Source organism: Branchiostoma belcheri, unplaced genomic scaffold (assembly GCF_001625305.1).
Source record: "Branchiostoma belcheri isolate BF01 breed outbred unplaced genomic scaffold, Haploidv18h27 scaffold44, whole genome shotgun sequence".
NCBI lineage: Eukaryota > Metazoa > Chordata > Leptocardii > Amphioxiformes > Branchiostomatidae > Branchiostoma > Branchiostoma belcheri.
In genome coordinates, this window is record NW_017804065.1 from 1,771,482 (window position 1) to 1,784,840 (window position 13,359).

At 43.6% G+C, this 13,359-nt stretch overlaps 1 protein-coding gene across 1 annotated transcript; it reads right to left on the reverse strand.

Annotated features, from left to right (window-relative positions):
• Positions 1 to 1,289: 1,289 nt before the first annotated feature.
• Positions 1,290 to 7,077, reverse strand: LOC109478467 (growth hormone secretagogue receptor type 1-like). Its single transcript, XM_019780002.1, has 4 exons — positions 6,379 to 7,077; positions 3,516 to 3,724; positions 2,906 to 3,145; positions 1,290 to 2,550 (listed from the first exon to the last, which is right to left on the reverse strand). The coding sequence occupies exons 1-4, from the start codon at positions 6,710 to 6,712 to the stop codon at positions 2,119 to 2,121; spliced, it is 1,215 nt and encodes a 404-aa protein (XP_019635561.1). The 5' UTR covers positions 6,713 to 7,077; the 3' UTR covers positions 1,290 to 2,118.
• Between the last annotated feature and the right edge of the window lie 6,282 nt (positions 7,078 to 13,359).

A 13,359-nucleotide genomic window follows, 5' to 3' on the forward strand; every position in this document is an offset into this window, starting at 1 on the left:
TTTGGGTCTCCGATACTTGATACAGTATGCTTAGCAACTATCTGTAAAGGCTTTTCTCGGATATAATTCTGGCAATACATACATAAGACCTGCACAGTGCATCAACACACAGACATCGAGATCATCTTCACTAAATATCGTACTCTATTTACAGAGCCTCCAACATGAATATGCAGAACCGAACATTTTATTACGCCCCTGTAATAAGTGTGTTGGAACACAATTTATCTGTTAACCACCGGTCAGGGCTTGCGCCGGTCGCATTCGTCGTACAATCATCATGTATGATCCCAACCTGTGAGGTCTACAACCCTCTCCTGTTGGGGAGAAAGCCGCCTTAGATCCTCTTCGGCGGATGGTTTTGTGACAGACATCAAAATGGTCCGACGAGTGTGACTGTGCCGCATCACTGGTACTCCCGTATTGTGCAAGTTAAAATGTCTGAATTCTGCTATGCACTTCATTCTTCTTTTGCTGGAATCAGAGTGTACGTCTTATAACAACCCATTGTCTGGGTGAATATGTGCCTAGAACGATCATCCTGATTGTTACACTGTTATTGTTCAGTTTTGGAGAAAGCTCCATTGTCAGCAGTGATATTAAACACCACCATACCAGTAGTGTACACATGTACAAACCAACTTGATTTACAGTCTACCATGCCATGCAATCTGTAGCTTTGCTTACGAGAAAAGTTTTCTCTCTACCGACAAATAAATTAATCGAACAGCGTGACCGAGGCTTCGTAAAGACTATAAGTCCCTGGATATAGCGTATACCTTATACACTTCCATTACAATAATTCAGGAACATGCAAAGATTTTGGACATGTCCTCGGTAAATCTCACCATCTGTTTACTCTGAAAGTTTTTCCTATCTCTACATCCGGTACAGCCGCTCTCCTGTGTCAGCTGGTTAGGACGGCGCTTAAAACGCCATCACTGCAAGTCTTTTAATGCTCACCACCATATGGCTGCCGGAACACCGGTAACGTCAATTCTGACCTTAGGTGTAGCGAAGGTCATTCAATTAACTCAATTGAATTGAGTTGTACATGCAATTCGTTCCTCTACGTGTCTCTCTGCATATTAATTGCACACCAAGGAGGTATGGAGTATAACTTCTTGTAAACACACACGCACGCATGCACATACACGCGCACACACGCGCGCACACACACACACACACACACACACACACACACACACACACACACACACACACACACACACACACACACACACACACACACACACACACACACACACACACACACACACATTGTCAGCATTGATGTCTTCACTAAAATTATTTCATATTATTATTCTCAGCTTATTCCACAGCCATGCACTGGCAATGCTGGGATGAATTGACGCTGCCATTAAATAAATAAATTGCGCGTTCCTATTCAAACAGCACGCCCCGCACTGCCTTGTGTTTTCACGCAGTTTGTGCAGTTATCTCCAATATGCTGTGTACCAAGATGGCTGACACTTAGCCCTAATCACACGTCCGGAAACAAAAAAATATGGACGTTGTGTCACACGTTGAGTTTCAGCACTGCTTTCTCTCCTCTAGGGTTACAGGATCAGTGTACATCCCATTTATCTGTAACGTGTCACCTGTCTTTTCTTTTGATATCTCCATCTGATTTCTTCTTGAAGCAGTGCCGCCCCTTCGCTCTAATGCAAACTTCATTCTAACTGGGACTTCGACTTCACAGGATGATTGTGACATTACTTCACGTACTGTCTGAATACTCGTTTAGACATGATGATCTGACCATGCATATATTAGATAATAGTAGTACAAAATGTAGTAGTTATCACTGGGAATTATTGCTACGAAAAACGCCGCAGCATTTTCGAAGTTTTTCGAAGTATGGGGTCAAAGCACTTGTACTTGAATCGCCAGAACATGAGTACAAAGTGTTTGGGATCCATTTTCAATACTTGTAGGACGGGGCTGGGCAGTTACGAAGGTTTTTGTAAACAAAAGGCGCCAAATGAATTCAATAGGACCTGGGTTCAAGATATCAGGTGTAAAAGAAGCCCCAGAAAGACCGAGGACCGTCTTCCGAGATCAGGGCAAGTGGTTTTCATTAGCCACTGCTTGTATCTAAAAGGAAGTGGACTGCACTTTTCTCAACACCACCTTGTGTTCTGGCGGCTTCTTTTCGGACTGCAGCACCAGCATCAGGTCCGTCATCTGCAGGGTGTCCTTCCGCGAGCCTGTGTGGTTGCTCTTGGTCGTGGAGTTCCGGGCGGTGAAGAAGTGGGTGGCCGAGGAGATGGTGGAGAAGCGCTTGCGACCACGCCCGCTGAGCGTGCGCACCAAGGCGTTACGGAACTTACAGGAGACGAGCGTGTAGAGGACGGGGTTGAGGGTGGAGTTGAGGTACACCAGGGTGCGGATGAACACCACGAACGTTCCCACCAGCTCCATGTTGATGTTGTTGTCGGTGGTGAGGAGGACCCATGACTGCAGCACGCGGTGAGGGGTCAGGCAGATGAAGAACAGCGCCACCACGGAGATCAGCATGTGCACCACCTGTCAGGGGGAAGGACGGGAGAATCACGTACAGCTGCCATACAGGACCATGGAGACTACACCACATCATACAGCAATAAAACTCATTCCGTACAATTAGACTAAAACTAATTTCTAAATAATTCTATCCGAACAAGAATACAAACTAAGATGAAGGAAGAATCAGTGTTGTCTCAAGTCACCCAAACGTTTGTGTACATATGCAAATCGTTTAGTTTGAAACATGGCAGCTTTGGGATATAAAACGGACTAGTATCCCCAGAATCTTCTCTTAGCCCTAGGCTCATATGTGCATCCGTGTTAATACAATAGTTGTTAATGGTTGGGTACAACTGTACAGAGATAGATGTCGCACCTGCCGGCGGGACTTCATCTTGGCTCGCTGGCTCTTGCAGTCTCGACTCTCCGTCATCGGTACGTCGTACAGTTTGCGGCAGATGCTGACATACAGGCCGCACAACAGCGCCAGGGGGAACACCAGGAACACGAGAGTGATCGTCGTGAAGTAGGCCACAGCCGGGGCCGTGCGAGCGATGGACAGGCAGTTGTGGGCCAGGTATATCGGGGAACACTCGTCCTTCTGGTACTTATCTACCTGTATGGTGGACAAAAGGCTGCGTTCATTCTTACAGTTTGTACGAGGGACCTGGATAGAATGAAACTGTGTTTCTGTTGGAGGGTTGGAAGAGAAATACAATGTTTATCAAAGTGGACGAATAACTGAATGTACCTGTTTCTTTATCTATTTGGATGGCCTCGACAGGCGTATTAAAGGTCAATAAGCTATTGTCATCGTGCCCATTAAAATACTCGTTGACATGCCCCCGTAACAGTGCTCACACAACTACCCGAGTTACACATGGCAGGGACAGACAGCTGGGAATGATTCAAGTCAATTCCTCATCCTGTCCACAACTTTTGCCCGGAAGGTCGGGCGGTTTTAAGTAAGAAACAGTACAACTTACTTGGAAGATAGTGATGGTAATGACCGGGCTGCAGAGGAGGAGACATAACAGCCAGACCAGCGCGATGGCGATGAAGGTTCTGCGGCGGGTCAGGACGTACATGGCCTGGAGCGGGCGGCAGATGGCGAAGTATCTCTCCACACTGATGGCGGCGATGGTGAGGATGGAGGCCTGGAACACCACCTGTTCCACGTAAGGGGACACGTAGCCTGTGGGGACATGCTCTCTCATGAACAAGGTGTGGTCAAGTCGTCGTAGGATTTTCAGCGATAGAGGTTATATGGCAGAACCGAAGAAGCTGAATTTTAAGCTAAGTCCACGACTGTCCCAGTAATGCTTTAAATTTGTCGTAAACCTATCGTACGACATAGGACCAAAAGATACAACTAATGGTACATAGTCATGTGAGATCAAGACCTCTGGGTACACTATATGCAAGGGATACAAACAAAGGGAAACAAACAAACAAACAAACAAACAAACAAACAGACAGACAACAATCAAGGACAGTTATAGAAAATGAAATAAACTTTTACAAGAAAGATATATACATGTTACGACTTTCATACAATATTACGTGTGGTGGAACAATGCGGTGTTGGCACCGATGAGTTCTTACTATACTATTATAAAATTAACATGACAGGCGTTCTAGCGTCGAGTCTCGTGGACTAGACTTAGAAATGATGACCTTCAACGAAACACTTGCGGTATAGTTCACAGCAGGATTATCATTCAATTATATCCGCACTAATGCCTACTTTCTTTTCTGTGCAAGTACAGGGTGTGAATAGTTATATGCACACGCCATGGATTAACCAAGTCCGTCTGCACTGCAAGTAGCACTCTTTCCTCCAGATTTACCCTGACTAGGAGATTTCGGAGTTTGTCATCACTGACAGCGCGATGGCAACAAGAAACGTACCGGATATTTCAGGTACTCATCATGTCGTGCTATCACCAGCTTCTTTCCCAGAGAGGATTGTTGCTTCACAAACTGATGTAAATTTGTAAAATTACTTTCAAAACCAAAACCAAAATAGAAATGTCCTTGTGATAGTTACAAGACACCTCCCGTAATTATAAGCTGGTGTGTTACGCCGAAGGCCGGTTATACCGGCTATACCGATACAGATACAGAAAGATTTATAACGCTGACCCAGGATGGTATTCCCTTGCCGGTTTGAATCTTACATAAAGGTCAGTGATCCGCCACTGCAGAGTACAACCAGCCATTAACAATAATCCGGACGCTATTAACCTTTATCAGTCATTTCGTCGTTAAGCTCTGCCGGTCTGATCCCACTTCTGGAGGCGGCACCCGTGTGCTTCTCTAAGTACTTTTGTCAAATAGCTTTTATAAAAAAGGTTATAGCCTTGACGCAGAGCGTTTATTATGCGTTGGGTCCCTTTATGATGTGTTCTGTATTAGACGTTAACAGAGGTAGGCCCTGGGTGATCGTTAACGCGTTATGACTGCGCGTTTTCCTCTATGAATTCCAGGTTTGAATTATTTTAGGCATGTCGGTCTTCGGATGTTTTGGTTCTGGGCTTTAGTTGAAATTAGCCAGTCCACACATGAACCACACGCACGCATAATCTATTCGCTGCTCACGGAATAGCTCTCTGATGCACACATTGCTACACCGATCGAGATTTACCGTTCTGGGATTTCAACCGTCTGTTTTTCAAATATATCAGAGTAATATAATAGATGTATAGGTTAATAATAATGTTCTACATTACGTCCAACGGTATCAGGGTAATTCGTCAATTAGCTGTGAGTGAAACGTATTTGTAATATGTATGCTTATTTTGAACATCAGTAACTCTGCGGTTGTACAGAATCATGAATGGCGGATCCTGCTTTAAAAGTATCACTGCTCTTTACTGGCTATGGATTGGCTTAACATTTATCCCTGTGCAGCGATGCTCATGCTACTACCCTAAAGACAGGACCTAAATTTTCCTTTGTCAAGAGATTTGCGAAATCTTCAATCTTTGTAAATGAGTTGTCAGCGCCTACAATGATAATTGGGTCGTGATTGCACCACTCTTGATTCTAAGTTGAAAATCCATCAATGACAAGACGTAGCACAGGTCGTGCCCGTCCTGTAACATGATGGACGCCTTGTGTCAGACCCTCAACGGAGCCTTTCAAGCTGAAAATGGAAACATCAGCGGATTTCTCGTTATCGCTGAGCGAATACACCTTACATAGATCAAGCAGACTTATCGCAACTGTGCTGCTGAGTTTTATATTATTGAATACTTAATCATCATGAGACGTTTTATTTAATGAATCAAACCTGAGGGCTTTTCTACCTCTGTGCACCGCCGTGTCTTATATTGTAAGTAAAATCATGATTGTAAGACAAATTGTAATGATATCAACCATGTCAACTATCTGCCCTGAAAGTGAATTGATGGTTAGGATAACGTGACCCCTAGAAATGTCAATACAAAGCTGTGTCCTATTGATTGCCTGTAACAGTTTGTCCTGTCACTCTTTTGTCATGAATTGCGTGAGTTTTAGCATTTTGCAGCGAGCGCTGTGATTCCAACTAAATGACCACCGCTGACCGTAACGTTAGAGAGTGGATTTGGCGCTCTGTTTGCCAATTTCACAGGAGATTGAAATAACAGTCATATTACAACCGGCACATTTGTTTTATCCCTTACCGCGACCACACGTACCACTTCTTCTTTACAGCTTCAGGCCACATTGGCTTAATTTTATGGATGGCATCCTCTTCTTGACGCCCTAAAACTGATGCGAATGAGCTCAAGATAAGGTGGCCAAAAATTGCGAAGGTAATAATAATTGTACATTTATTGGTAGTGCGAAGATGCATTTACTCACACATGGTCTCCCCCAGGTACCAGGGGTACTGTATCCAGGTCTCCATCAGCCCGACAGGCACACACAGCAGCAGGAACAGCAGGTCAGCCACGCTCAGGTTCACCAGGAAGTAGTTGGTGGTTGTTCGCATGTCCAGACACCTCCACACGACCACGATGACCAGGATGTTCCCGGCCATGCCCACCGCGAAGATGACGCAGTAGAGAACCGTCACGGCTATCCGTGCAGGCTCAGACATGTCCGTGTATAGAGGGGGTAACCACTGAGGAGCCGACTCATTCAAACTCTGGCTACAATTACACTCTGCCGTGTCGTTTACACACGACGAATTCATCTTTCTTAAAGATGTAAATGTTTGCTATCGTCTCTGCTAGAACACAATGTTTGATAGCAAGATGCCCATCCCACACCACTAGTACTACTCGAAAAGAAAAATGTTCACGCCAACGCTAACTTCGTTGACTTTTGTTGACGTCAATGGGTTTGTAAACTTCACGAAGACATACTGAGCAGCACAGGTTCAGCCTCAACGGTCACGCCTTTTCCTTATCTAAAAGTCCTTCATTCTTCCACAAACAAATCCTTCCTTTCCAAATAATGACCAATTAGCTTTCGTCAGACGAAGAGATCAGGCCTAACTAACGGTTCAGGTTAGCGACACTATGTCATTGTCCAAGCCGACGAGTCATATGGAAAACACGATCTGTGAATATAAAAAAGCGTTACGTAAACCATAGAGCGTCGACTTTGGGATATTCCAATTCAACTCAACTTACCTTGTAATATTTAACAAGTGTCCATTAGACACAACTCCGTGAAGTAAGTATGGTGTTTGCAGTGACAGCTGTAAGTTCGATCATACTCCATAAACGACAGCTGTAAAATCACTCAATATCTGCTTGGCAGTCCTTCAAAATATGGGAGTGTTCACGAAAATATTATATAACCAATGACAACTGCTACGATGTTAAAAACAAAATGTGCATCATCTAGAGCATGCTAGCGAACAACATGTTAAACTACGTACCAAAGCAACAAAGAAATCACGAGTTACAGCTGCGAACATATAAACACAATACTACGCAACAATCAATGCAGTGGATTCATAAAAAGTCGTCAATAATCATACAAATTATGTTCTGGTTAGCATGATATCCATTTAATTGTCTAACACATTACTCAATCTATGTACATACCAAAATTTTAACAATCCGTCAATCACTTTTTGGGCTATTCTTTCAAACTCTAAAGCAAAATCGACCGCTGCTATACACAGGCACTCAAACGAAAACATCTGCTTGGAGATCAGGTATAAGCGCGCCCACTAAACAACGGCAGCATTGCTGGGAGATCTTCTTGGAGGAATGTTAGCCGGACCAACCACACAAATGCTATTAACAGCTGTAGGGACTGTTCCGCACCTCACAAATAGGGGTGTATCCTGATGAAATATTGTACTTTACCTTTAAAAACTGCTACGGTGTAAAAAAAGAAATAATGTGCATCGTCCGGGGCATACTAGTACTACTAGTACTAGTAGACGACATGCCACTACACGCCAATGCGGCCAACGGATCGTGAGTTATACCTGCGAACACATCCGCATTTTTTCGGCGGTCCGCCATGACCCCCTTCATGGGTCGCGACTACCATGATCGGAACATCTGCATGAGAAAATCGCACATCCATAAAATCTACGGAATACATGGCTTGTTCCAAAATTCCATCAGAATAAGAGACTTCGCTAAAATATTAGATAACCTATGATAGCCTATGGAATAAAAAAGCAAGGTGCATCAACTAGAACATACGACCAGCAGACAACGTACCAAACTACGTCCATGCAGCAAAGGAATCGCGAGTTACATCTGCAAACACACAACTGTTTAGGCTTCGTTAATTTTAATACTCCGTCCGGAGGCTATGACCTTAAAAAGAAGTACATTGGAAAAAAAGCTCACCACGTATGGTAACCAAGACACTTAAACGACAACAATAGATAACTCTTACTTAAGTCACAGGTGTTCAGTGATGTTTACATCATAGACGTATGGGTCATTTTTTGTTAAAATGACATTGGGGCCCTCTTGATTATTGCTGGGTATGTCCATTTTAGTTCGTGAGGTAGTTCGCAACGGGTTGTAAATCAGTCAGGAGGGAATCCGCAGTCACATGTATACAGTGCCGGACACATGTCAAAAACAACCTGCAGTGGTGTATTATAAACACGGTAACCAGCGGGAAAATCTGCAACTGGAGAAACCAGTGCAATGCTACCTGAGTGAAGTGCTTGAGGAACAGCGTATTACAAATGTGTAGGGAAAAGAGTCATATGCATGAGTCGGCGAACAACACAGTTTATACAAGTACTCCATACAGATGCCTAATTGATATTGCACAAGCGGTCACAGAGAGGGCACAAAGACGCTTATCAGACCAGGGGACCAGATTGTAAAACGGAGAAGCTGGAAACAAAGTTATAGATGAACAACGTTAGCACAGGCATTACGGCAGGCAGTGTCGCCAGGCAGTACTGCACATGCACTGTCAGATAATTGTCTTGCCGGAGGTTTGCTGTTCATGTACCCTGCACCATCTCCTAATTAGCATACCCTTCGTTTCAGGCACGTTTGGCCCATATACAAATGGTAGCGCACGATGCTAGGAATGTAAGGTGGGGATGTAAGGAATACTAAAATAATCATGGATTTCACATCTTTGATGGAAATTCAAAATACTGTACGTAAACGTGGTAACGTAAAACGTAAATATGGATCCTCCAGTTTATTTGATTCTACCACACACTTAGCGAGTGATAGGGGAATATTATACAGTATTCAATTTCCAGTGTAAGTACTACAAATTCAAAAAGTCCCTTTGGTACTCCAGCGGCACCGTGTTGTTCAGACATGCCAACTGAAGAAGCAAATTAACGGAAAATTATGGGAATATGATATGATTAGCTGAAGCACACGGGCGTTTCCGAAACGAAGATATAACGTTAACATGCTATGGTCTGTGTCAGAAATGGCGCGTCAGGTAATCTCCAAGCAGATCTTTCGGTGGGGGTAAGACAGTATCAAATTGGCCAGCCTGTATCCATTTGCCAGTCTGCCAAATTAGCATCAGGCGCTATGACAATATCGATATCAAGCATTCTTACAACAACGCAGAAGCTAGCTTCTCACTTTCGTATATAGTGGTACACTGCAGTACATTTTGGTGCAAACCAGCTGCATTCGTCGAATAACATCGTTTGCGGTAAGTAGTTGAAGCAATGTTGGAGTTATCACGGAAATATTCAATACCGGCGAACGGCCTGTACATGAGCACTGATACGCTGCGGCAGGTTCACGTGCTATGTAACGTATCAAACATCAAGATGATTTCGTTCTCACACATCTATCCGCAGTAGAGTAGGTCTACCACTACAACGTCGGCGTCAACATGACACTCTGACATATTACGATAGGAAAATATAGCTGTGGCCGCCATGTCCAACACAAAGGGATGAACACTTTCATGTCGTGAACAGGTGTTCGGTCTTAGAAATTTGAGCTGAATGCAAGCAACGTTTCTTTTGCCAACCTCACTATGCATTTTGCTGTCGTCTGTACCTCTGTGCGACGACATTTTTTCAGAACCAAAATTACTATTAACGTTAAATGTTCGGATAAATGGAGACGTACAATGTATCGTTGAAAGTGCAAAATCAATGGTATTTCCTTTAGTTGGGAGAAAGAACCATCGCAGCTTACCTCCATTTCATTGCGGCTCTGTCTGCACCACCCTCCGCTTTGCTTCAGTCTTGACCTCCTGTTCGTCTATCACCAACAAGCGCCGCCAACTTGACTCCTGCTCGCTCCCTCCACTCCGCCGAAGTCTGAATGTCTCCTTGCCCGGTGTGTTGTGTCACCTGTGTTGGTGGGCGGATGCGTTGGGCGTCTGTATGACGCGATTAAAATGCTAATGGTGCGCAGTCGCGCCGTGTCTGTGAAGTTTTCCCCATGTTTTATGTTGTGTGAATTGTCATAAATGGTTATGTATGTAACATGTTATATGCAGGGTATGTTTTCAGAGGTGGGCAATCTATGGTAAATAAAATAGAAACAAACAAACAAACAGTTTGTTACATTTCATGACCTTCATGAAAATGGATGTTTCAAGTGTGTTTGCCTGTGTGTCTTTCAGCGCGTGTGTGTTTCCAGATATTTGAGATCAGCATAACTTACGAAGGTCTGGGTGGATTGTGATGATACATTTTTATTTTGGTATGTGGGTAGCGCTTCCGGTTTTTGCTTCTTTTGTCCTGGGCATGCTATGGTCTTGATTTTTGGGTGTCTGCTTCGAGAAGACCTAATCTCCAAGTAGAAATTTTGGTGGCTACAGACATATCAAATTGGCTGGGTCGCCACGCGGTAATTTATTACCGACGCTGAGAGTCAAAATAAATCGAGGCCCAAACCACTGCCTGGAGAGTACCAAGACAAGTCAGCATAACAATCATCATCACAGACCCTTATTGAGAAGCCCTGCACACTAACACGTGAAGAAACGTGCGAACCAGAAACAGCCTTCTAGATGAAAAAGACGCTGTAGCGCTATCAACTTGTGAGTTTACAACGTACCAGAGGCAAAAAGTGCCTTGGCACCCATCGATATACATTTAAATTGATTTTCGTGCTTGGACTCAAGAAAGGAGTGAGTCCAATAATCTCCTTGTCAGGGTAAATCCTGAGGAGAGATTGTTAAACGCCCCCTTCACGCCAGAGGCGCAATGAGCCAGAATGTCGTCTGCATAGGAATTCTTGCTTTTTTGTTGTTGTATATTCCTAGCTATTCGAAGTATATAAATTCGGAAGGCATTCCAAATATTCGAGCCCATTTCGATTCTCCCCTCGAATGCGACCAGAATGCTTCGAACGCTGTTGGAATACCGTAAGAATACAAAGAATGAGCCGGAATGCCATCTGATGGAGAAATCTTTGTATACATTCCTGGATATACGAAGTTGTAAAAATTCTCAGTACAAGCCGGTGTTTGTGTTCATTCTTGTGTTTTGGTCATACTCAAAACGTTCGAGGTGAATTTGAAGTGGAGACATCTTGAACTGCATTCTGAAAATCCTTACGGCATTCCAACAGCGTTTAAAACATTATGGTCGTACTCCAGGGAGAACTGAAATGGGCCCAAATAAACTTTATTTGGAGTTAACCAAGTTTTCAGAAAACACATTGAGTGGTCATAATTCACTCATAAATAGTTAGGAATATACCAACTTCTTGTGACATTCTGGCTCTTCTAGTGGATATAATTCATTCCGTGCTCCCGCGGTACTACACCACCAACGCTGCTTAACTACAGGGACATACACATCAATTTGCAGGCCCGTTTAATTGAACTTGAAGGACAATATTGCTGCGGAAATTTCCACTCTTGTCCCGGGAAGTCTTCATTAGAAGTCCAGACCTCACGCTATGACTCGGGGCCTCGACGCCAACCGCGTATTGTTTCCCAACAGGGTGCTGGATATTATAATCGTTTTCTTGCAAATTCATGCCCGAGGGCTAATTGCAGGAACAGAAGAAACATATGGTATAACAGACAATTAGTACACATAGAACTACTGATAACTACTAAGAAACTACTAGTAAAAACTACTGGGTTTGACTTCTTTGACAGGATTTTATAACATAACACCCCACACATTAAGCAGAACGTGGGACTTTTCATTATCTGCAGGAAGTCAAATCTCATAATAGCAAATGTAGTAGTATTATAAGTCGATCAGGCAGTAGTAGTATGATCTTTAGTGCTTTACTTTCTCTGACACTGTACGTGCAAATTTTGCAAATTAAGTTTTCGTTAGCTAGTAGTACAATGCGGCTTCGCTACGGCGCGTATTTAGCCAAACACACCGGGTCACCCTACTATTCTAGATAAGTGTGTTATGTAGCTTTATTTGATTATTGTTTGTTATTATTTATTTATTTATTTATTTATTGTATGATCCTAGTTATTTTCTGGAAAGTACACCTTTCTGCTGTCATGAATTTAAATTCGGAGCTTCTGTAAACAGACATTAGAAATTATTATATGATATCAACGATTGTTGACATTGTTACGGCGGGATCACAGTACATAGGGACGCACAATACTCGCGACTTGAAGGGATAAAAGTACTGACGATCCATCAAATAACGTGCTGACATCTCCGATATTTGACCTGTCCAATATCCGTAATACATCTGGAAGGCGCCATTATTACTCCTATGTAATTCTACGACTCTGCAGTTGAGACTTTTGGGCCAACTTTTTAAAGCCCCACATCCGGCGCGCTGTGTCTTCTTCGTCCAGTTGGGACTGAAAAGAATTTGATTTATCTTAGAGATGTAGTGATGGGATTCTTTCTATGTTATTTTGTGTTATGATTAATGTATGTTTATTAACAGGAGAGCCCCCGGGACGCTGGCTGGCCTCTAGGCTAGCCGCACGCCAAGTCAGAGTATTCACAAACAGGGTTCTAATGTGTCCCGTGTGATGTTCCCTTTATTATTACACCCTAGTCTCCCTTGTTGAGTCTATCAGGGGAAAAGGTGATAAGACATGGCCCATCAAACAGGACCGTTTAAGCAACAACTCGTTGTGTGATTTTACTTTTATTGTAGGACGTCTTCCAGAGGCAGGGAAACAGGTGGTTGTGAAATCAATTTGACAAGTACATGTAGTTGCGGAAACTCCTGCCACACGGCGTGACAAACCACCTGCTGTTCAGTGACTGTGACCACATTTGAAAAGGTACTGATGATCCATCAACAAAGAGCGTGTGGCAGTCATACATAGCCATGTCATGGACATCGCCGCCGAAAGTGGCTTCCCTCCTGGAGTGAAGGTTAGCAGACAGCTGGGCGCTGGCGTTTGGTCAGGTTGGCTGGGACTAACAATATGGACTTATCCGAGTGAATGATAGATGCCTCGGGA

Coding starts and splice junctions, on each gene's coding strand:
- LOC109478467 (XM_019780002.1), bottom strand. CDS start 6,712: ATGAATTCGTCGTGTGTAAACGACACGGCAGAGTGTAATTGTAGCCAG. Junction 3,725..6,378: donor GTACCTGGGGGAGACCATGT/GTGAGTAAATGC, acceptor ATGTCCCCACAG/GCTACGTGTCCCCTTACGTG. Junction 2,551..2,905: donor AGATGAAGTCCCGCCGGCAG/GTGCGACATCTA, acceptor TCCCCCTGACAG/GTGGTGCACATGCTGATCTC.